The 23,912-nt window shown below is 61.8% G+C and overlaps 1 protein-coding gene across 9 annotated transcripts in view; it reads left to right on the top strand.

Moving 5' to 3' along the window:
• The window catches only part of TRPM2 (transient receptor potential cation channel subfamily M member 2), a 58,378-nt gene that overhangs the window by 728 nt on the left and 33,738 nt on the right, over positions 1-23,912 (top strand). For 3 of the 9 annotated variants that reach the window (XM_042903258.1, XM_042903265.1, XM_042903266.1), the window contains exons 1-8: positions 665-841; positions 4,375-4,647; positions 5,377-5,465; positions 16,101-16,269; positions 16,783-16,963; positions 20,330-20,496; positions 21,794-21,974; positions 22,903-22,964. In XM_042903258.1, the coding sequence (XP_042759192.1) occupies positions 4,483-4,647; positions 5,377-5,465; positions 16,101-16,269; positions 16,783-16,963; positions 20,330-20,496; positions 21,794-21,974; positions 22,903-22,964 (1,014 nt within the window). In that variant the 5' untranslated portion in view covers positions 665-841; positions 4,375-4,482. Of the gene's footprint in view, positions 1-41; positions 122-147; positions 308-664; positions 842-4,374; positions 4,648-5,376; positions 5,466-15,442; positions 15,767-16,100; positions 16,270-16,782; positions 16,964-20,329; positions 20,497-21,793; positions 21,975-22,902; positions 22,965-23,912 lie in introns of those variants that run through there. The other 6 variants (XM_042903259.1, XM_042903260.1, XM_042903261.1 and 3 more) reach the window with 6 other exon arrangements.

Here is a 23,912-nt window from a genome sequence, read left to right as displayed (position 1 = left end):
GGCGTGGTCAGGCGGCCAGGAGTCAGCTGGCAGAGGTGCAGGGCCCGGGAGTGGCATTGTGCCACTGTGGGGGGCATTGTGCACTGGCGTCTGGGAAGGAGAGGGCAGTGGTCTTTGTGAGGTGAGGGCACTGTGGGGGGTGGTCTGGACCTTTAGGAAAGCTGCGGTCAGCTTTTTTGTGTGAGGGGGTGGAGTCAGAATCCTTATCCTTCCAGGCAGGAGGACTGCCAAGGGGCAGTCCAACCAGGGTGGAGTTTGGACATCTGTGGGACCCCATGGCCAGCACCTGCCACATGGGTGCTGTGAGGTTAGATCTTCCCTGCCCCCTCGGGCCCTGCCTTACTGGGAATGGTCTCCTGGCTTTGGGTACTTCCAGGAAGACGGGGGTGAGGGTGGCTGCAGGCATCTCGGCGAAGGAGCATCCTGAGGTCTGTAGGGGAGGTGGGTCCCAGGCTCCAGGCCCACTTCGGTCTCCTGCCCCGCCCACCAGCCGACCCCCGCCCCCACTCCCCTCCCTGCCCGACGGGGTTCCGTCGGGCCTTTCAAGGAGAAGCCGGCTGCTCCTCCCTCAGGAGGCAGGTACTGGCCCAAGAGCCCGGGGCGGGGCGGGGCGGGGCGGGGGTCCCCTCTGGTGGGGCGTCTCCGTGCGTCCTTGGCGCTGGCGGGCGCGGGAGTCGCGGGCTGAGCGCCCCGGGCTGGTGACGCAGAGCGCGCTGCGGGCGACGCGGACCGCGCGCTCGGGACGCACGCTCGGCGAGACATGCGGGCGGCCCCGCGGGGCCAGCTGGCGCTCCTGCGCAGCGGCGCGGGTGACGCGGGGACACGGGCCGGCTCCGAGCAGGTACGCCCGCCCGCCGCCGGGGATGGACAACACCGGGGTGCGGAGAGACGTGACAGGACCCGCGCTGGGGCCGGGGCGCGGGCCGCCGGCGCAGGTTGGGGGAGGGGCGGGGGCGCGGGGTGGGAGGAGGGTGCCCCCCAGGGTCCAGGGCCGCGGGCCGGGCTGCTGGTACAAGCAGAGGGCGGGCTGGGGTGCGTGCGCTGCCGGGTGCGGGGGCCTGGGCGCAGGCCGGGGTGCCGGTGCGGGCGCGGGGCACACGCTGGGGCGCCGCAGGGGCGCAGGTTCGAGTGTAAGCTCCGGGGTGGAGATGCGGGCCTGGGCTCAGGCGGGAGTGCGGGGTGCGGGGACCCAGGCTGCAGGCAGGGTGCGGGCACAGGCGTTGCGACGGGGCCAGGGTGAAGTCTTTCCGGGGGCGCCTTGCTCCGACCTGGGGAGATGAGGAACTTGCCACATCTAGGACTTAGGCTCTGACCACAGCTTTCCCACCCCCACCCACCGCAAGACCACGGGGCCCATTGCCGCCGCCGGCAGGCACTTCCTTTGATGGGTGTACTGCTATTTACAGTCTGGAAAGTGTTTTCCCTGCAGGGATTTCAGAGGATGCCTGACCTGGGGATGGGCAGGGAGCAGGCAAACGGTTTAGAAAGAGAAGTGGGAAGGGGGGGTGGGGGTGGGGGACGTCTGGCCAGCGTGCCCTGAATAGCCTCACATAGGGAGTCTGTCGGTTCAGCCTTCTGGGCTGGGCTGGTGGGATATGGGGCGGGGATATGGGACGCTGTCTTTGTGAGTTCCCAGCGTCAGGGCCTAGGTGGCTGCTGCAAAGGACAGTCCTCAGGACTTTTGTTCTGTTTGGACTTGGTGTCTATTCCCAATGTCGCCAGGGCACAGCCTTCCAGCATGCCACCCCCGGACCGCAGGAGCCTGGATGGGGGGGCCCACCTGGGCACAGGCGCTGCCGTGTGGCCCCTCCCCATGCACCTGTGCTCGCTGCCCGTGGCCCCTCCCACTCCTCTCTCCTCCTCAGCCCTGCGTTTGGACATCCACCCCACTGTGGCCCTGCCTCTTGCAGGCCCGCTCACTCCATGGCAACAGCTTCGCGTGTCTGTCGGGGGTCCTGTGCTGAAGGGCATCTATAGATGTGCATTTGTTTGTTTGTTTTTCAGAGACACTTATCTAGATACACTTATATCATATATCTATTATCGTTAGTGTTTCTACCATTATGTTCCACTTTTTGAGTCTGTGTCCTTGGTTTTTTTCCCACTTTTTATTTATATATTTTTTTAAACGTTTGCTTGGTTTTGAGAGAGAGACAGAGAGGGACAGAGACAGAGACAGAGTGTGAGCCGGGGAGGGGCAGAGAGAGAGGGAGACACAGAATCCAAAGCAGGCTCCGGGCTCCGAGCTGTCAGCACAGAACCCAATGCGGGGTTCAAACTCACGAACCATGGGATCGTGACCTGAGCCAAAGTCGGGCGCTTAACCGACTGAGCCACCCAGGCGCCCCTTTTTCCTACTTTTTAAATAAAAATTTCCAAACATACACAAAGTTGAAAGAATTTTGCAGTGAACCCTTAGATGTGCATTTTGTGTGACTGTATGTGCAGGCCCGTGTGCCGTCATGTTCTGTCTATTTATGTATCTATGTGCCTGTCTTCTTGGAAGTCATTTACTTACAAAGTGCTCTTTTTTTTTTTTTTTTAAGTTTATTTATGTATTTTCAGAGAGAGCGTGAGTGAGCGCTTGGGAGGAGGGGCAGAGAGAGAGAACCCCCAAGCAGGCTCCGCACTGTCAGTGCAGAGCCCGACGACAGGGTTTGAACTCACAAACCGTGAGATCATGACCTGAGCTGAAGTTGGACGCTTAACCCACTGAGCCACCCAGGTGCCCCCACTTTCATCGTTCTTACCACACGTGTTTGCCATTGCATATGAAGAGTTAGAGTTACAAACCGGGGTGACCACAACTGCCTTCTGGTGATATGTGAAGAAAACGATGGAGGGTTGGATTTGGGGGGAGCCCCAGAGAAGGTGGATGGGGGATTTTGTAAGGTCATGGTCAGCCCTGGGTTTCCAGACTCTTCCAGGGCCCAGACTTGGATGGGGGAGGGAGGAGGAGGGGAGGGCAGGGGAGGAGAGAGAAGGTCAGTCAGCATCCCCAGTCCCCCCCCCCCCCCCCCCCCGGGGGGAGCCAGCAGGGAGCCGTTTTGCATGGCTCCTGGCCCTGCCTGAGGGGCCAGGTGACAGCGATGGCCTTAGGGCTGCTCAGGTGTGAGGCTTGCCAGACTCAGGCAGCTTGTGAACAGAAGTTTATTCTCACAGCCCTGGAGGCTGGAGGGCTGAGGTCAGGGTGGCAGCACGGGGGAGGGAGGGCCCCCTTCTGGGTTGCAGACTTCTGTCCTCATGGTGGGGAAGGGGCGAGGGCACTCCCTGGGGCTTCCATCAGAGCACAGACCCCCCGGTCGTCAGGGCCTCTTCACCTCCCAGAGGCCCCGCCTCCGACTACCATCACCGCTGGGGAGCGGTTTCCACATGCGAACTTAAGGGGGGCACATTCGAACCATAGCGGTCCACTCCTGGCCCCCCAGATTCATGTCCTTCTCGCATGAGAACTACATTCACTCCATCCCAACAGCCGAGTGTTAACGCATTCCAGTAGCTACTCCGGAGTCTGATCTAAATCTCATCCGAGTCAGGGGTGGGGGAGACCCCAGCTGCATTTATCCTGAGGCGGATTCCTCTCCGGCTGTGGGCCTGTCCGGCAAGCAATGGTGGGGCACCGGACGGGCACCCCCACTCCGAAGGGGAGCAACCGGAGGGGTGATGGGGTCCAAGCAAACCTAAACCTTAAGGCCCCTGGCCTGGTGGTCCTGCCCGATGGCTTTTCTGGGCACAGCCCACCCTGCAGCTCTCCCCGGCTGGAGACGCATGCCAGTGGCTCTGCTGGTTTGGGGCCACCCCACCCCACAGCTCCACTGGGTATTGTCCTGGCAGCGGCCCTCTCCCAGGGTCAGGTGCCCAAGGCTCTGGGTGGCCTCATCTGTTAAAATCTGGGTGGAGGCGGCTGAGCCCCCAGACTTGCACGCTTTTCAGAACAGCAGTGATGGCATCGTGCAGGTGCCACTAACCTGGCCACAGGGGGCCAGCTGGAGCGGCGCCTGGGGCTGCGGGGAACTGGGAGAGCCGGGCCCAAGATGAGCGGGGTGCAGGGCAGCTGTGGCTCCCCGTTTGCAATCGTTCCGCCCCCCAGGCCCTCGCACTCTGGGCCTGTGCTGGGAGGACGGCCCCATGGACGGGGATGGAGTGCCTTCTCCGGCCCTTCACAGTGACCTGAGGTCGCTGTGGCTACAAATGGGCCTCTGGGGCCCTGGGGATGTGCATGTGCTTCCAGACGACCTGGGGCCCCTGCTGGCGGACAGAGCTGGGGCAGCTGGGGAAAGGCGCCGACCAACGAGTGGACAGGCCCCACGCGAGGAAGCACGTGCCCCGTGCTGTCAGGACACCTGCCTCATTCCCCTCTCTGATCTATTCCAGCAGCCCTCCATGTTGTGTTTCCAGAACCTTCGGCCTCACGAGCTGGAGTAAAGGCTGTCCTGAGGGAGGGAGGAGACCGTGGCAGCTGGAGTGGAGGCAGCCCTCACGATGGAGCCCCCCACCCTGAGGAAAGCCGGCTCCAAGCAGGAGGAGGCCTTTGGGGTGCAGCCCCGGAGGGTCGCTGACCTGGGCACGGTCCCCAGTCTCCGGCGCAGCAACAGCAGCCTGCGCAAGGTCAGGAGGTCCCAGAACCTCTTTGGCAACAGTGAGAAGGTAGGCTTCCGGTGGCCAGCAGGGCCCCCCTCCGCCGGGCCCCCCAGAGCCCTTGTGGGACACGGCGACCACCCAGGGATGGGTGTGTTTCTTGCTTGGGCAGAGGCTCGGCTGAGCCGGGGAAAGGGGACCTGGAGAAAATGGTCAGTGGCCAGGTCCGCCCCCTCCATGCATCACACGCCCCTTCCTGTTCTTGGTCTGGTTGGGAGGGCGTTAGGCAAGCACGGCAACCCCGTCCCGGGGAAACTCGCTGGAAGCCGTCACCTCTGACTTCACTGTGTGATGACTTCACGTCTCCGATGTCACTGGAGGGCCCTGAGCACCACTGACGTCCTGGGCTAGATTCCCCAAGGCCCGAGACAAGACTGTGTTGAGGGCATGTTTGACTCCCTCGGCCCCTGGTCAGGTGGCGGGAGGGCGTTGGCCTGCCGTCTCGTCTGGACAGAGGCAGGTGTCCACACCCCTACCCGCCGCACTGCTTTATTCCCGAGGAAGGCAGCATTGACAGAGAAACGGGAAAGTGCTGTGCTACTTAAGTAGGGCAAAGGAGGAAGAGGTCCCACAGGGCTGTTCCTCCCACACCTGAGAGTGGGGGCCGGGCACCCCCGCCCCGCTCACGCCTTCTGGAAAAGTCCCGTGTAGCTCGACAGGGAGTGGCGGAGGGTTTGCTGTCCCGAACAGTGTTGCTATGACTGCCCGGGGATCTCAAAGCGCCCTTTTTATCCTCAGCAAGAAAATCTCAGTTCGTGGATCCCCGACAATATCAAGAAGAAGGAGTGCATGTACTTTGTGGAGAGCTCCAAGCTGTCTGATGCTGGGTAAGGGGCCTGTTAGTGTGGCCACCCCTCCCCCTGTTCCCACGGGCCGGGGCCTCGGCGGGCTCCGTTGGTATGTGTGTGTGTGTCTGTGTGTGTGGTGTCTGTGTGTGTGTCCATGCGTGTGTGGCCTTGGCAGGCACAGCCCGTGTCTGCATGGCTTCAGCGAGCCCAGTCCTGTCTTCATGGCCTCGCGGGCCCAGTCCCGTGTGTGTGTGTGTGTGTGTGTGTGTGTGTGTGTGTGTGTGTGTGTCTGTCTGTATCTGTGTGGCCTTGGGGGGCCCAGTCCTGTGTGTGTGTGTGTGTGTGTGTGGCCTCAGTGGGCCCAGTCTGTGTCCGCGTGGCCTCGGGGGGCCCAGTCCCATGTCTGTGTGGCCTCGGGGGCACAGTCCCTTGTCTGTGTGTCTGTGTGGCCTCAGTGGGCCCAGTCCGTGTCCGCGTGGCCTCAGGGGGCCCAGTCCCATGTCCGTGTGGCCCCGGGGGGCACAGTCCCTTGTCTGTGTGTCTGTGTGGCCTCAGTGGGCCCAGTCCCATGTCTGTGTGGCCTCGGGGGGCACAGTCCCTTATCTGTGTGTCTGTGTGGCCTCAGTGGGCCCAGTCCGTGTCCGCGTGGCCTCGGGGGGCCCAGTCCCGTGTCTGTGTGGCCTCAGGGGGCACAGTCCCTTGTCTGTGTGTCTGTGTGGCCTCAGTGGGCCCAGTCCGTGTCCACGTGGCCTCGGGGGGCCCAGTCCCGTGTCTGTGTGGCCTCGGGGGGCACAGTCCCTTATCTGTGTGTCTGTGTGGCCTCAGTGGGCCCAGTCCGTGTCCGCGTGGCCTCGGGGGGCCCAGTCCCGTGTCTGTGTGGCCTCAGGGGGCACAGTCCCTTGTCTGTGTGTCTGTGTGGCCTCAGTGGGCCCAGTCCCGTGTCTGTGTGGCCTCGGGGGGCACAGTCCCTTATCTGTGTGTCTGTGTGGCCTCAGTGGGCCCAGTCCGTGTCCACGTGGCCTCGGGAGGCCCAGTCCCGTGTCTGTGTGGCCTCGGGGGGCACAGTCCCTTGTCTGTGTGTCTGTGTGGCCTCAGTGGGCCCAGTCCGTGCCTGCGTGGCCTCGGGGGGCCCAGTCCCATGTCTGTGTGGCCTCAGGGGGCACAGTCCCTTGTCTGTGTGTCTGCGTGGCCTCAGTGGGTCCAGTCCGTGTCCGCGTGGCCTCAGTGGGCCCAGTCCCGTGTCTGTGTGGCCTCGGGGGGCACAGTCCCTTGTCTGTGTGTCTGTGTGGCCTCAGTGGGCCCAGTCCGTGCCTGCGTGGCCTTGGGGGGCCCAGTCCCGTGTCCGTGTGGCCTCAGGGGGCACAGTCCCTTGTCTGTGTGTCTGTGTGGCTTCAGTGGGCCCAGTCCCGTGTCTGCGTGGCCTCGGGGGGCACAGTCCCTTGTCTGTGTGTCTGTGTGGCCTCAGTGGGCCCAGTCCACGTGGCCTCGGACGCTTGCGGCAGCCCCACGTGCCCGTCCAGCTGGCTGTGGGCGAGCAGCTTTGCCTCACGCGTCCTGCAGGTGGGGTGCGGAGAGCTTAGGTGACTCATCCAGGGTCATAAGGGGACCGCTCCGCAGGGGCACTTGGACTTGAACGTGCTCATTTGGGTGCCACGTTGCATGCCTCTAGAATGTTCATTTCCCTCTGGAGTAGAGGGTGTCACAGTGCCGTGGGGGCTCTACGGGGACTCAGGGAGAACGCCCAGCCTGGGCCCCTCGCTGAGGTCGGTGCCAAATGCAGACCGGGCCACCTCACCCTCAGGAACCGGCCCCCCCCCCCCCCCGCCATTGCCTCTCCTGTGGGGCCCATGGCTCCGGTGTGGCTGCCAAGACCACCTCCGCGGGCAGCGGTGGCCTCTACGCCTCCACACGGCTGGACGTTTCCCTCCTGGGCCGCTGGCTCCCCAGCAGGGCCGCCCGGGAGCTTGGGGGCGCTGCGGGCAGCTTTGGAGGAACCTCCTGGGAGGTGTGGCACGTCCTCGGCGTTCCTTGAGGAGTATGATTTGTGTCAGCGCCTCCCCCCCAGCCTCGCCCGAGTCGTGTGTTACCACCGACCGACCGGCCACGCTCTTTCACCTCCGCCTTCCTTGTCGCCTAGTGAGCTCTTGTGGCGGATGCCGGCTCTGCTGTGTGGCCCTCCCTGACCACACGGGGAAGTAACCTCTCTCCCCACCACGCTCCATCTACCTGTCTTTTTACCAGTCCCTCGCGCCCCGAGATCGTGTGGCTTCGTGGCGGCAGAATCCCTCTTCCGCATCCCACGGTGGACGAATAGCATCCAGCCCCCGCGTGTCGAATGACCTGGGGGGAGGAGCCCGCGTGGGGAAGGGAGAGAGATTAGGCCGCGGCTCGGGCAGGAGGGATCACCGCCGACGAGGCCGTTCCCGGGGCCCTGCGATCTGCCCGGCGTCGTCACTGAGGGGCTGGGGTTCACGCCTCCGGCGTGGCTCCGCGTCAGGGCCGCGTCCTCATTTCTCCGTCCTGGGAGCAGACCCTTGACCCAGAGAGGGTTGCCAGCATGTTCCAGCTGGCAGCTTGGCAGGGAGTGCCAACGCACTCGGCACGTCATCGGAGCTTCCCAGCCACGCTGCTCGCTCTGATGACGTACAGAGAGCGTTTTGCGTCGAGGTTTCCAGTCTTTGTTAGTTTACAGGAAGCTTATGAAAATAGCCTCCGAGGGAATGAGTGCCACCCGGACGCCCCGTGCAGGACTCGCTGGCTTCAAAGTCGTTCCGAAGGCTTACGCGGCAGTCTGGTCTCCGGCTCGCGGGGCCCGGAGCCGCCACCCACCCGACCCGGGGCCCCTTCTTTCCTCTGAGCTAAGACCCAGTGGAGGATGCTGACAAGGGTCAGCGAGGGCCGGGGGACTCAGCTGGGATTTGAGGCTGAAACGGGGCTTCCTACTCCTTCAGTGCCTCTTTCCTGCTTTGAAGAAATACCGCTCAGGATGCCTTTGGTTCTGGAAATTTCCAGGAGCACGTTTACTAGCATCAGGTTTGACGCAAGGGGCTGCTACAGGGGGCTGTCGCTCAGATGTTACATCGAGGGTTGGGAAGCACGGGACCCAGTGATGGCCGGAAAGGTGGGGGCACCCAGAGACGTTTTCTTGTAGGGTACCGTGTGAAAGATGGGGGCACCCAGAGATATTTTTTTACCGTGTGATTGGTTAACAGCAACTAGAATGAAGTACCGGTTTCCTGATTAGCCGTGTCTTACGACCTAAAGCAGTTTCCTAAATTATGTTTCAGAGCCTGATGGAAGCCGGGGATGGGGTTTATAGCTGGAGAGGTGAAGCAGGTGCCCGGAGGTCCCGGGGAGGGCTCCAGGCCCAGGGACGGCAGGAAGCACAGGAGGGTGGGGGGCTTGGCGAGGTGCATCCGAGTGGACGCTTCTGGTCATCTGCTGCCTGGGAACTCACCAGGCGTGTTGGACGTCCTGGGGGCGGCCGGTTCCTGGGTCTTTGTCTGGAAGCACCAGTGGCCCGCAGATTGTTTTCTGGTGCTCCCTCCTGGAAGAACAGGGCATTCTCCTTGTCTCCTGTTTTCCTTCTCAAAGATTTGGGACCCCACGTGGCAAGAGCGGGGTGTGCGGAGAGGCCGGGATCCTGGTGGCGGGGGCCATCCCGGCTGCCTGGCGTGGAGATGGGCAGTATGCCCACAGCCCTGATGCTCATGGGCCCCCTTGTGCTCCCCACGTGGAACCAGAAGGAAAGCAAAGGAAGGTGCTCCCCGGGGGCAGGCAGACCCCAGAGAGATGGGGTTCTGATTCGAGTCAGAGACGGCGGTGTAGACTTGTTTCTGGGGGTCCTTGGGGTCGCCGTACGTGTTCTAGGACAGCGGTCACAGCGCGGGGACACCCAGCAGGCTCAGCAGGGAAAGCACACGGGCGGGTCCGAGACCCCGTGTGCAGGCTTGCGACCTCTGTCCCCCGTCTCCCTCCCCAGGGGCATGCCAGCAGGGAAGAATGCAGCTGTGTGCTGGGCTTCTGTCCTGCGAAGCTGTTAGGGGCTGAGCGCCCGGGGTTAGTCCCGGGCTGGTGACGTCGGCACCTCTGCCTAGCACCCCCCACATTCCAGATGCCCAGGGAAAGCGGGTGTTGAGCACAAATCGTGTCCTCTGCACAGTCTGGGATGAGTGGGTTGGGGAATGCAGACCGTTCTGAAAGCCCAGCCTAGTGAGCAGCCCCTCCAGAGACAGTGGTCCCAGGCCTGCGGGGACTGTGTCCTGCACAGGGTGTTCCCCATCTCACCAATCCAAGGGGTCCCTCCAGCGGATGGAGAGGGCGTGCTCCCTTGTGAGAGCAGAGTGCGGTCCAGGAGGAGACGGCGGGAAGGTCCTCCCCGTCACGAACGGAGCCTTGGAACAGATTTATTTATACACCTTACATATTTCCATCAAAGGCGTTGGGGTCTCCCCCACCGCCTTCCAGACCTGAACCCCCCCACCTCCCTACATCCCCATAATCTAATTAGTCCCACGTCCTGAGGGTCCTGCTCAGCTCTGCCCAGATTTGACTCGTTTCCCTTCCCCCCACCGCCACCCCAGACCTTCCCCGTACTGTCACAGACATATTGGCTCTTTCTCGTCCCTGGAACCCTCATCCATGAAACACAGGGACCGAAGCGGATGCTTCAGAAGCTGTCTTCAGGACGAGGCGTGCATGCTTAGTAAGACCGAGGCGCCTCTCCAGACTGCACGGAGCAGCCCAGATGGAGAGCTTGGGCGGCCACGTAGATTTAAGATCTAATCTCAGCAGAGGGGGTGGCTCAGAGACGAGGTAAGGAGGTGACCTGTCTTAGGCCATTAGAGACTGAACAGAAAGCCTGGGGGCAGCGCTGGGCCAAGATACAAGAGCTGGGTCCTCGTCCTGGTGACTCCCCCCTCCCTGCCTCTGACCATAAATCGAGGTGGTCACACAACACATAACGTGTACCCTGCCATCCCTGCAGGTCTGAAAGCGCCTGAGTCTCCCTGAGGGGTCGATGGAGGTCAGAGGGTGCACTCCGAGCTCTCCACGGGTGGGGCTTGTGCTCAGAGCACTGGGGGGCCCCTGCGGTCACCACACACAGAAGGAGGGACAGCCCTCGGGGAGGAGCCCAGCAGCACCTGGGTGCAGGGCAGGCCATGGGTGTCTTAACCCATCCTGGGTGCTCTGCATGCTCAGTTGTTTGGCACTAATCTTATACGTTATTTCTAGAACCTCTTTAGACCCTCAAGGCATTCTGTAGGCTGGGGGTCAGGGGATGTACTGTTTTCCCCTTGTAGCGGTGGAGAAATGGAGAGCCAGAGCGTCTGAGCGGGGCAGCCCCGCGTCCTTCCCTGTGCCACCTGGCCTCTGCATCCTTCCTTGTGCCACCTGGCCCCCAGCGTCCTCCTCCGAGCCACCTGCCCCCCAGCATCCTTCCCTGTGCCACCTGCCCCCCAGCATCCTTCCCATGTGCCACCTGCCCCCCTGCGGCCTTCCCTGCGCCACCTGCCCCCCAGTGTCCTTCCCCTGTGCTGCCCCCCAGCGTCCTTCCCATGTGCCACCTGCCCCCCTGCGGCCTTCCCTGCGCCACCTGCCCCCCAGCGTCCTTCCCCTGTGCTACCTGCCCCCCGCCGCATCCTTCCCTGTGCCACCTGTCCCCCAGCATCCTCCCCCGAGCCATCTGGCCCCCAGCATCCTTCCCTGTGCCACCTGCCCCCCAGCGTCCTCCCTCAAGCCACCTGGCCTCCCATGTCCTTCCCCCGAGCCACCCGTCCCCCAGCATCCTTCCCTGTGCCTCCTGCCTCCCAGCGTCCTCCCCTGAGCCACCTGCCCCCCAGCGTCCTCCCTCAAGCCACCTGGCCCCCCATGTCCTTCCCCCGAGCCACCTGTCCCCCAGCATCCTCCCCCGAGCCACCTGGCCCCCAGCATCCTTCCCTGTGCCACCTGCCCCCCAGCATCCTCCCTCAAGCCACCTGGCCCCCCATGTCCTTCCCCCGAGCCACCTGGCCCCCAGCAGCCTTCCCTGTGCCACCTGCCTCCCAGCGTCCTCCCCCGAGCCACCTGCCCCCCAGAGTCCTCCCTCAAGCCACCTGGCCCCCCATGTCCTTCCCCCAAGCCACCTGGCCCCCAGCATCCTTCCCTGTGCCACCTGCCTCCCAGCATCCTCCCCCGAGCCACCTGCCCCCCAGCATCCTCCCTCAAGCCACCTGGCCCCCCATGTCCTTCCCCTGTGCCACCTGGCCCCCCATCCTTCCCTGTGCCACCTGCCCCCCAGCGTCCTCCCTCAAGCCACCTGGCCCCCCATGTCCTTCCCCCGAGCCACCTGCCCCCCAGCATCCTCCCTCAAGCCACCTGGCCCCCCGTGTCCTTCCCCTGTGCCACCTGGCCCCCCATCCTTCCCTGTGCCACCTGCCCCCCAGCGTCCTCCCTCAAGCCACCTGGCCCCCCATGTCCTTCCCCCGAGCCACCTGCCCCCCAGCATCCTCCCTCAAGCCACCTGGCCCCCATGTCCTTCCCCCGAGCCACCTGCCCCCCAGCATCCTCCCTCAAGCCACCTGGCCCCCATGTCCTTCCCCCGAGCCACCTGCCCCCCAGCGTCCTCCCTCAAGCCACCTGGCCCCCATGTCCTTCCCCTGTGCCACCTGGCCCCCCATCCTTCCCTGTGCCACCTGCCCCCCAGCGTCCTTGCCCGAGCCACCTGCCCCCCAGCGTCCTTCCCTGTGCCACCTGGCCCCAGGCTCACCTGGCCTCAGACTGCTTGCTTGTCTCATCTGTCTCTCATCCTTCAGGTCACTTGATACTAACGAGATGTCAGAACCTAAAAATTCACAATTTCCAATGTAAGGAGGTGTAGAGAACACACTTATCTCCTCTCTCTCCCGAAGCCCCAGTGAATAGCAGTAAAGGAGTGAAAAGGTCTCAGGCCCCGAACCTGAAGGACACGAGAGGGGAGGTCACAGTTGGAAGGAGGTGCTGAGGTGCTGCGGCGGGAAAAGCAGAACCCAGAGCGGGGAGTCCCGGGCGCGGGTTCTCCCGTAGCGTCGTCCAGGTGCCCGGCGGGCTGGCCCACGTCTGTCGCGTGCTGCTTTGAGCCTGCACCACGCGGGGGCTCCTTACCCTTTTTACTCCGTAACCATCATAGATTTTAGGAAGTTGCAAAGATGCCGTCGCAGCTCCCTGGGTTCCGAGCCTGGTCCAGCCCCTGCGTCCTCTGCCCCCACCGCCCTGAGCCCCCGGCAGCCACGAGTCTGTTCTTCATGCCCGCAACCTTGCCACTTCGAGCACGTCACGTAAGGAATCCGACCGAAGTGACCGTGTCGCTTTCCACCCAGCGCGATCCCTTCGCCATCCATCCGGGTTGTTGTGCGTATCGGCAGTCCTCCCCCCTTTGCTGCCAAGTGGTCGGTCACTCTCAGCTTGCCTCCGTCATTGGAAGCGAGATTTTTGTAGACAATAAATAATCGGGCCTTACTCTTTTCATCCACTGTGCAAAACCTGTGTCTTTTCAAACTGGTGTATTTACGGCACTATATTTAAGGTGAGTTTTGATGTTAGGACTTACGTCCGCCATTGCATCTTTCCGTTTTAAGGTTTTTCTTTTCCTGCCTTTCCAGGTGACTTGAACATTTTTCCAGAGTTCCGTTTACCCGTTCTGTCATTCTTCCTTCCTTCTGCTGTTCAACCTTTCCACCGTCCATCACTTCGCTTCTGCTTAGAGAACGACCTTTATCCACCCTCGTAGGGTAGTTCTGTGGGTGACAGATTCCCTCCGTTTTCTTTCATCCGAGAACGTCTGACTGAGCCATGCATCTGCTGAGTGTACAATTCTGGGTTGGTGCTTTTTGAAAGCTGTTGTGCCCCTTCCTCCTTGTACTTCCTGAAAAAAAAAATTTTTTTTAAGTTTATTAGTTTATTTTGCGAGAGAGAGAGAGCGCGTGAAGCATGAGGGGAGGGGCAGAGAGAGAGAGAGAGAGAGAGAGAGAGAGAGAATCCCCAGCAGGCTCCACGCTGTTAGCACAGAGCCTGACACAGGGCTTGAACCCACGAACTGTGAGATCATGACCTGACCTGAAACCAAGAGTCGGACCCTCAGCCGACTGAGCCCCCCCAGGCGCCCCGCTCCTGGTACTTCTTTCTGATTTCTGATGAGAAGTTGTTTGTTACGTGAGTTTCTTTGCCCCAGTAGGCAAAGTGTCATTTCTGTCTTGTGGCTTCCAAGATTTTTTCTTTGTCTTCAGTTGATGCAAGTTTGACTTTAGTATCCTGGCACACATCTCTTTGGGTCTCCCTTGTGTGGTGTTCCCTAGATTCTTGAACGTAGAATTTATGACTTCTTTCCAAATGTGGGAAATTTGGCCACTTTTAATTTTTCTTTGCTATTATAGGTAGTGTTTTGTTTTGATTTCACTTTCCTTAATTGTTTTTAATGTTTATTCATTTTCAAAAGACAGAGACAGAGCGTGAGCAGGGTGGGGGCAGAGAGAGAGGGAGACACAGAATCCAAAGCTGGCTCCAGGCTCTGAACTGACAGCACAGAGCCTGATGCGGGGCTCGAACTCACAAACTGTGAGATCGTGACCTGTGCTGAAGTCAGACGCTTAACCAACGGAACCACCCAGGCGCCCCAATTTCACTTTCTGTTTGTTACTTCTGTATAGACATAAAATTGATTTATTTCTATTGACCTTGTATCCTACAAACTTGTTAGAGTTATTGACAGTCTTACACCTTTTTGTAGATTCCCTGGGGTTTTCTACACACACAATTCCATCACCTGTGAATAAAGATAGTCTTACTTCTTTTCTTCTATATGTGCCTTTTCTTTCCTTTCCTTCCTTCTTTTCTTTTCCCTTCCCTTCCCTTCCCTTCCCTTCCCTTCCCTTCCCTTCCCTTCCCTCTTCCGTCCCTTCCCTTCCCTCTTCCTTCTCTTCCCTTCCCTTCCCTTCCCTTCCCTTCCCTTCCCTCTTCCTTCCCTCTTCCTTCCCTTCCCTCTTCCTTCCCTTCCCTTCCCTTCCCTTCCCTTCCCTTCCCTCTTCCTTCCCTTCCCTTCCCTTCCCTCTTCCTTCCCTTCCCTCTTCCTTCCCTTCCCTTCCCTTCCCTTCCCTTCCCTTCCCTTCCCTTCCCTTCCCTCTTCCTTCCCTTCCCTTCCCTTCCCTCTTCCTTCCCTTCCCTTCCCTCTTCCTTCCCTTCCCTTCCCTTCCCTTCCCTTCCCTTCCCTTCCCTTCCCTTCCCTCTTCCTTCCCTTCCCTCTTCTTTCCCTTCCCTTCCCTCTTCCTTCCCTTCCCTTCCCTTCCCTTCCCTTCCCTTCCCTTCCCTTCCCTTCCCTTCCCCTGTACCCTTTCCTCTCCTTTCTTTCCGCCACCCCATTAGCTAGGACCTCTAGTGCCATGCTGAATAGCAGTGCTGAGGGTGGACAGCATCGTCTTGTTCCCAATCTTAGTGATGAAGGGTTCAGCATTTTATCCTCGAGTATGATGTCAGCAGTAGGATTTTCACAGATGCTTTTGTACCAGGTTGAGGAAGTTCCTCTCTGTTCTTGCCTTGCTGACAGTTGTTATTACAACTGGGTGTTGAATTTGATAAAACACTATGCATCCAAGCAAATGATCAGACGGCTTTTCTCCCTTATTCTGCTAATATGATAAACTATGTTGATTGGTTTTTAAGTGATAACCCAACCTCACATTCCTAGGAAGGCTCCCATTGGGCCATAATTTTTTATTAAGGTTTCAATTTTAATTCCAGTGTAATCAGCATACAGTGTTAGATTGGTTTCAGGTGTGCAATACAGCCACTTCTGTACCTAACTCGGTGCTCATCACGGCTGGTCACAATTTCTTTACACGCGTTTCCGGCCCCGCCCCCCTTCCCTCGGCCCCGCCCCCTCTCCCTCTTCCCTTGGGGACTCTGTGACTTGCCTGCTCCGGCTTCCTTCACAGCTCTGAGGCTCAGAGGCTCTTCACATCGTTGTTCATTTAGGTCTGTTTCTGGCGTTCATGGTGGGTCATTGCTATGCTCTGTTTTCAAGTTCATGGATTCTTTCCTCTGCCACCTTCATTCTGTGGCTGAGTCCATCCACTGAGTTTTGAAAAGATTTTGTTTCGTTTGTGCACTTTTTTCAGTTTTTAAATTTCCATTTGATATGTCTTCCATTTCTTCGCTGAGACTTTATATATTTTCCTTTTTTCCAAGTGTGTTCGTGATTCCTTGGTAAAGCAGTTTTATGATAGCTGCCTTAACGTCCTTGTCAGATGATTCTAACAGCGTCACCTTGGCATCGGTGGCTGCTGTCTTTTCTCATTCCTGTGGAGATTTTCCTGGCTCCTGGTGTGATGGTGATGTTCAGTCTGAAACCTTGACCTTTGGGGTATTATGTTATGAGACTGCATCCTGTGGCTTAGCAGGTCCCCTATGACGTGTCTGTGGGGGAGGGGGGCCCTGCCTCATTACCGCCACGTGGCGATGGGAGTCCAAGCCCCTTTTAACCCCGGGCTGACGTTCGGTGGGAAGGGGTGGGAGCCTCAGCTCCCCGCTGGGCTTTCACTGACACGGCGCCTCCTCACAGCGGGGGGTGGGGTCCTGCCGCTCCGCTGGGCCCCTGCTGACACCCCCCGCGGGGGGCACGGGCACCTCCTTCCCTCCGCTGACCGTGACCGTGTGTCTTTGCAGGAAGGTGGTGTGCGAGTGCGGCTACACACGCCAGCAGCACTTGGAGGAGGCTACCAGGCCCCACGCTTGGCAGGGCAAGGATTGGGACCCAAAAAAGCATGTCCAGGAGATGCCAACGGACGCCTTTGGTGACATTGTTTTCACGGGCCTGGGCCAGAAGGTGGGGAAGGTTGGTCTCCACCCCTCCGCTGCTCTCGCTGTGACTCGCGTCACCCTTCCGTGACCTGAGGCGCCTCCGGAGAGGCCTCGAGCCTTGCCAGCACTAGGGACGGGGCAGGCGGGGCTTCACGAGGCTCACGGGAGACCCAAGGGTGCCCTCGGGGTTCTCGGTCACCACAAAGCAGGGCGGGTGCGTCCCACAGCAGAGAGGCGGGGGTCAGAGGGGCGCCGTGAGTGCAGGCTGGGTGGAGGGGGCTGGAAGATGGGGCTGGTCTTCCCAGGGCGGCCTGTTGTCCCGCTGGGCCTTTGCCCCTTCCCCCTTCCTCTCGATCCGTGTCCTGCTTAGGCGTGGCCGCTTCTGCTCACCGGATCTAGACCCAGGGTGGGGGGCGTCCGCCCACCTGGCTGGGCTCTCGGGCGGGCTGGTGGGAGGGTGCCCACAGCTGCCCTGCCGTCTCTAGGGCTGGGCTGGGCCCCCCGCTGACACAGGGTTCCCCCCTGCCGCCCTGTCACTTCCCTGCAGTACGTTCGCCTCTCCCAGGACACACCCCCCAGCGTGATCTACCACCTGATGACCCAGTATTGGGGCCTGGACGTCCCCAACCTCCTCATCTCGGTGACAGGCGGGGCCAAGGACTTCAACATGAAGCCCAGGCTGAAGAGTGTCTTCCGAAGAGGCCTGGTCAAGGTGGCCCAGACCACAGGTAGCCCTCGGGGGCTGGAGCCACGGGCGGGCTGAGCAGGCAGCACCACGGCTGTTGGGACTAGGGAGGTCCTCGGGGGCCACCCAGGCCGTGCCCGGCCCAGTCAGACTCCCCAGGCCTCGCCGGCCCACGGCGGCTGCCGCTGGGCGTGCTCATGGGGCAGACAGGGCTCCAGCCAGCTCCCGAGAGGGACTCCCTGCTCTGCCCCCACAGGAGGCCTCGTTTAGCTGCGAGGTAACAGCGGGAGGCAGAGGAGGCTGGAGGGGGTCATGTTCACCGTGGGGCCTTCAGGGAGGGTCTCCACGAACCAAACCCCTGTTACCTAACCCGTCTGTTCACATCTGGGAGGGAGGGACAACGGTGTCCATCTTTACACATGACGTGACTGCCTCGGGGTCCCGTGCCCCCCCGGGGTGCACCCCCAGTGAGCACAGGACAAGGCCCCAGGCTGCGCGAGCTCCACGCAGGCAGCCCCGGGTGCTCCCTCAAAGTGACGCCGGAGAAGCAGCCGTGCTGCCCGTGGCCTCCAAGGCGGCTACGCCGGGTTGGTTAAGGGCAGGAGAGCAAGGATTCTGGTCCGGATGAGACTGGCCCACCCAGAGGACGCTGGCTTTAGGATCTGGTTTTAGCAGCACGTGAGGGCCGTGCTCTCCCTTTGGTCTTTGCCCTGAAACAGAGGCTCGGTCGGGGTCTCACTGGCCCGTGTCTCTTGGGGCTTCCGCAGCACGTGGGATTTGGTTAAATGCAGCCGACCATCCCCCAGGCACACTCGTGACCTTCGCAGTGAGCCCATTAGGTGCTCACCTGTCCCCCCAGGTAATCGCAGGTGACGGTTTTACCACGTCTTGACAGTTATCTTTTTAGGGTTCGATAGCAAAGTCCTCGCTGTCACCTCCCAGCCCCAGAGCCAGGGCCACACGTTTTAGACGGCTCCTTACGGCAGCACCACGCACAGCTGGTTTCTAGGCACCGGGTGGTGTGCCGTGGCCGGCACTGCCCCGGTAGCAGGCAGCCCGAACGATAGAGAACTTCACCCCTTTTCCGAGGAGGCAGCTGCACATCTTCCCCGTGTCTCCTCTCATCCGGACACGGGCTGGGGGAGCAGAGCGCACTGGGGACCTGCTTTCTCCTGGCAGACAAGGTGCAGCAAAGATGGCTGGTGCAGATTCAGGGCTCCCAGACCTGGTGTTCACGGTGCTCCCTGCACGCGATGCCCCGAGCGTGTCCCCCGGTCACGGTGCTCCCCGAGTGCGATGCCCCGAGCGGGTCCCCCGGTCACGATGCTCCCCCCATGCGATGCCCCAAGAGGGTCCCTTGGTCACGGTGCTACCCAAATGCGATGCCCCGAGCGGGTCCCCTGGTCACGGTGCTGCCCGCAGGTGATGCCCAGAGCGGGTCCCCTGGTCACGATGCTCCCCACATGCGATGCCCAGAGCGGGTCCCCTGGTCACGATGCTCCCCACATGCGATGCCCCAAGCGGGTCCCCTGGTCACAGTGCTCCCCGAGTGCGATGCCCCGAGCGGGTCCCCCGGTCACGGTGCTCCCCCCATGCGATGCCCCAAGAGGGTCCCTTGGTCACGGTGCTACCCAAATGCGATGCCCCGAGCGGGTCCCCTGGTCACGGTGCTCCCCAAGTGCGATGCCCCGAGCGGGTCCCCCGGTCACGGTGCTCCCCGAGTGCGATGCCCCGAGCGGGTCCCCCGGTCACGGTGCTGCCTGCAGGTGATGCCCAGAGCGGGTCCCCTGGTCACGATGCTCCCCACATGCGATGCCCAGAGCGGGTCCCCTGGTCACGATGCTCCCCACATGAGATGCCCCAAGCGGGTCCCCTGGTCACGGTGCTCCCCGAGTGCGATGCCCCGAGCGGGTCCCCCGGTCACGGTGCTGCCTGCAGGTGATGCCCAGAGCGGGTCCCCTGGTCACGATGCTCCCCACATGTGATGCCCAGAGCGGGTCCCCTGGTCACGATGCTCCCCACATGTGATGCCCCAAGCGGGTCCCCTGGTCACGGTGCTCCCCGAGTGCGATGCCCCGAGCGGGTCCCCCAGTCACGGTGCTGCCCGCATGTGATGCCCAGAGCGGGTCCCCTGGTCATGATGCTCCCCACATGCGATGCCCCAAGAGGGTCCCTTGGTCATGGTGCTACCCAAATGCAATGCCCCGAGTGGTCACCCGGTCACGGTGCTCCCCGAGTGCGATGCCCCGAGCGGGTCCCCTGGTCACGGTGCTGCCCGCATGTGATGCCCAGAGCGGGTCCCCTGGTCATGATGCTCCCCACATGCGATGCCCCAAGAGGGTCCCCTGGTCATGGTGCTCCCCAAATGCGATGCCCCAAGAGGGTCCCTTGGTCATGGTGCTACCCAAATGCGATGCCCCAAGCGGGTCCCCCGGTCACGGTGCTCCCCAAGTGCGATACCCTGAGCGGGTCCCCCGGTCACGGTGCTGCCCGCAGGTGATGCCCAGAGCGGGTCCCCTGGTCATGATGCTCCCCACATGCGATGCCCCGAGCGGGTCCCCCGGTCACGGTGCTGCCCGCATGTGATGCCCAGAGCGGGTCCCCTGGTCATGATGCTCCCCACATGCGATGCCCCAAGAGGGTCCCTTGGTCATGGTGCTACCCAAATGCAATGCCCCGAGCGGTCACCCGGTCACGGTGCTCCCCGAGTGCGATGCCCCGAGCGGGTCCCCCGGTCACGGTGCTGCCCGCATGTGATGCCCAGAGCGGGTCCCCTGGTCATGATGCTCCCCACATGCGATGCCCCAAGAGGGTCCCCTGGTCATGGTGCTCCCCAAATGCGATGCCCCAAGCGGGTCCCCTGGTCACGGTGCTTCCCACGTGCGATGCCCTGAGCAGATCCCCTGGTCAGGTCACACAGGGCTGGGAAGTGTGTGCCCTGTCAGGGCCCCTGCAGGTCACATGGCATTGGGCAGTGTGGCAGGGCAAGTGGCCAGGAGAGGGGTTCAGTCCGCCACACTCAGGCCCCGAGAGCTGAGGAGAAGAAGGGACGTTTATGACTTGGAGTAGAAGAATTCAGACACGTGCGTTCCGAGTGCAGGACAGGGAAGCAGCAGCAGGCGGGGGGTGGGGGGTGGGGTGGGGGGAGAGGCCCACAGTCCCCGCTCCCGGCCGCACCACCTCCCTGAGCAAGGCGGGAACCCTCGGCCCCCAGAGCTGCTCCGTGAAGGCAGAATCGCGCTGTGGCCGCTTCCTCCGTGGTCCTGGTCCCGAGACTTACACCTGATGACGAGTTTGAAAGCCCCCTGAGCCGGGCCCCGCAGAAGAAGGACAGTGGGCGTCAGAAGCACACGGGGCCGCGGGCATCAGGCGTGTCGTGGAGGGTGCACAGCTCCGGTCCTGTCCCCAGGGGCCTGGATCATCACCGGCGGCTCCCACACGGGTGTGATGAAACAGGTGGGCGAGGCGGTGCGTGACTTCACGCTGAGCAGCAGCCACAACGAAGGAGAAGTCGTCACCGTCGGAGTGGCCACGTGGGGCACCGTGCACAACCGTGAAGACCTGATCCACCCCTCGGTGAGCTCGGCGACCTCTCCTGGTGGGCGGCGTCAGAGGGGGTGACGGGTAGGGCCCCCTGGGTTGCAGTGGACGGGCCGCTGCCTGGACACCAGGGTAAATGCAGCACGGAGGGGAGGAGCCTGGACAGGGGTGCAGGAGACCGGGGCTCACGCCCAGCCGCACCACAGACCCTGATGGCCAGGCCGAGCGGCTGACGTGGCTGGACCCCCTTGCGATTACAGGATGGGTCCACGTAAGAGCCACCACAGGTCTTAGAAACACAGAAACGACTTAGCAGAAAGCAGGGGCGTGGCCGCCTCTGCGCGGCCAGAGAGTGTCGCGTTCTGATCCCAAAGCCTGACCTCTGAACCCTGTGAACCCGGCCCTCACAGGAGCCCTGAGCCCAGGCGCCACGGTGCTCTGGTTCTGGTAGTCATTACCGAGCCACCCAGGCGCCCCCCCTTCCCTCCGGTTTCTGATCCGCGGTCCTCATTTCCTTCTGGGCCTTGGCTGGCGGCCCCTCAGTGTCCAGAGCTACGGACGCTCTGCCGGCACGTCGAAGACGGTCGAAGCTCGCTCTGCCCGCCCCCCACTCCCGTCTGGCGTCACCAGGCGTGCCCTTGCACCTGCGCTCCTACCGCAGTCTGTTCGAGGCCCCTCGGACGTTGTCCCTCGTGTCCCCAGCGTCCTTCCGGTCTCCGCCCGTTGCCCGGTTCCAAGGCCATCTCCACATTTGTGCGAGTTTCTTACGGCGACGCTCCACTTCCTGATTGTCAGATCTGTTCCGGTTTCCTGCGGCCGCTGTAACAGACGATCGCACACCTGGTGGCTCAGAGCCGCAGAAATGTGTTCTCTCCCCTTTGGAGCCAGGGCTCCGGATCGGCCTCGCCTGGCCCGGATCCCGGTGCGACGGGGCCCTGCTTCCTCCGGAGGCTGGCGGGGGGGCAGCCGGTCCTTGCCTTCCGGTGGCCGCTGGCTTTCCCCGGCCGTGGCCACATTGCCCCGATCTCTGCCTTCACGGTCACTGGGCTCTCCTCCTGTTGTGGTCAAATCTCCCTCTGCCTCCCTCTCGGAAGGTCGCTGTGGAGACATATAGGACCCACCCGGATACTTCAGGATAAATCTTCCCCGTGTTACGATCCTTAACTTAAATCTATAGGGGCTCTTTTTCCAAATGAGGGAACGTTCACAGCTTCCAGGAATGAGGACTTCGTACATTGGGGGTCACTTTCCAGCCTACTAGGCCCCCATTTCTGGCACTCAAGATGCAGAACTCTCTGTCTGTCTGTGTCTGACTCTCTCCGGCCGTCCCCAGGGCGGCTTTCCTGCCGAGTACGTCATGGACGAGGAAGGCCAAGGGCACCTGACCTGCCTGGACAGTAACCACTCCCACTTCATCCTTGTGGACGACGGGACCCACGGCCGCTACGGGGTCGAGATTCCCCTGAGGACGAGGCTGGAGAAGTTCATATCAGAGCAGACAAAGGAAAGAGGAGGTGAGGGAGCCCCCATGTGTCTGCTGTCCCTCAGGTCATACATAGACCACCGGTAGTCACTCTACACCACAAGCACGGCTCAGTCTGGAAATAGCAACGTGCATAACTCGGCCCTGACGTGTCTTCCCTCGTGGGTGAGATGGGCCAGGTTCCAGGACACGGGAAGGGCAAATGCACAGGATGTGAGGGGCGGAGAAGGGACCGGAATAGCAGCAGGTCCTAGCTCTGTGCCAGGTTGGGCGGGCCCCTTCAGAGCCACGGTGTTCAAGCTTCACTGCACGTCAGAGTCCCTGGTGTGCGGGGAGAACTTGCTCTTCTCCGTGCTCAGGTGAGGCTGAGGCTGCCGGCCCGGGGACCACGTGAGAGCCCTGCTGTGTCCCAGAGAGCCTAGGTGGGGGTGCGGGGCCGGAGACACCAAAGCGGCACGTGGGGGGATGTTTGTTGCCCCGGGGAGATTTCTGAAGTCTTTGTAGGTGCCCTGGCTGCCGGATGGATGGGGGGCTCAGGGCGAGGGCTGAGCGACGGGACAGAGGATGGAGGTCCCGATGCTATGCTCCCCTGCCGTGTATGTGGTGCCTAAAGCCCACCTGCTTGGCGTGCGCAGATTTGAGGCTCCACGAAAGGCAAGCCGAGGAAAGCAGGCTGGTCGGGGTGGCCTCTGAGGCAGACAGCCCTGCCTTCGCCTGCACCCCCAGAAAGGGAACAGAAGTAGAAGGTGGACGAGCCATCTCAGGGCTCGAATTTGCTCTCATTACGTAGAACAGGCAGATCGTCCACTGACGGCCGAGCATCAGCCTTTGAAAACCACTCAGTACCAACTGCCCGTCTCCATCGATGCCTCTGGAGCTGGCGGGAGGTGGGCAAGAGGGCCCCAGGGGGAGGGTCTGGGCCCCCGCATCCCTAATTCGGGGTTCATGCTTCGTCCTAGGAGTGGCCATCAAGATCCCCATAGTCTGTGTGGTGCTGGAGGGGGGACCGGGCACTCTGCACGTGAGTACTGGCCTGTGGGGCAGGGATCTGAGGTGCAACCCTGCTGCAGGGGGCGCTCTGGCCCAGAGCCCCGTGACTGGCACCCCAGCGGGGTCGTTGGCAAGGGGGAGGGGCAAGGAGAAAGAGTGGTGACTGTGGGTGGGAAGGCAGCCTTCGAGGAGGTACCCTGCCGCGGGGTGGGGGGACACTGGCTCCGGGCCTGGGTGGCTGACCAGTAGGAGGGGCCCCAGGGGGACCCGCACGGCACCTTCTTGCAGGACCCCAGGGTGGCCACTCTGCACAGTTCTCGAAGTGCCGGCCCTCGGGCACCCCAGCCCCATGGGACTAGCAGCTGGACATAAAGCAGGTTCCTCGGTAGTTTTAACACATTCTCCTTGATGGAGGAAGGCTGACCGCAGGGACACGTGATGCTATTACAGCCTGCAGGTTTGGGGCAGGAGCAAGGACATTGCATTTATGAGACTGGAGAAGATGTGTGTTCATGCTTAGGAATGGCAGGAGGGCTCCCCCGTTTCAGACCCAGTCCCCGGGGGACAGGAATGCATCTGGTCCCCTGTCCCCTCCCCACACGGGGTTCTCTGCATGGAGGTCCCGCTCCCTCACGCCCAGAGCACGGTGCCTGCTCATGTGGAGGGTGTCCTTCCCGCGGGGGTCCGAGTCCCTTCCTGAAGTTGACCTCGTGCCGGGTGTCCAGGGGTCTCCTCATGTGGCCCTGGTCTCACCCTGGGCCTTAACGAGGGAGCGAAACCACAAGCCGGCAGCACGGTCTCCCGGGGATGGCTCCCTCAACCACACACCCGTGGGCCGAAACGCTGTAGGGCTCCCGTTCCGGTGGCAACGGTCCATCTGAACAGTAGGCCTGAAGGAGCCAGTCTGTCAGGTGGACGCCCCTGTGTCAGGATTAGCGCCTTTCGCCCCCAGCAGCGGAGGCTGCCAGACTCAGTGTTT

This window comes from Panthera leo, chromosome C2 (assembly GCF_018350215.1).
Source record: "Panthera leo isolate Ple1 chromosome C2, P.leo_Ple1_pat1.1, whole genome shotgun sequence".
NCBI classification, from domain to species: domain Eukaryota; kingdom Metazoa; phylum Chordata; class Mammalia; order Carnivora; family Felidae; genus Panthera; species Panthera leo.
The sequence above is the reverse complement of the archived record's forward strand: the minus strand, read 5'-3'. Positions and strand labels throughout refer to the sequence as shown.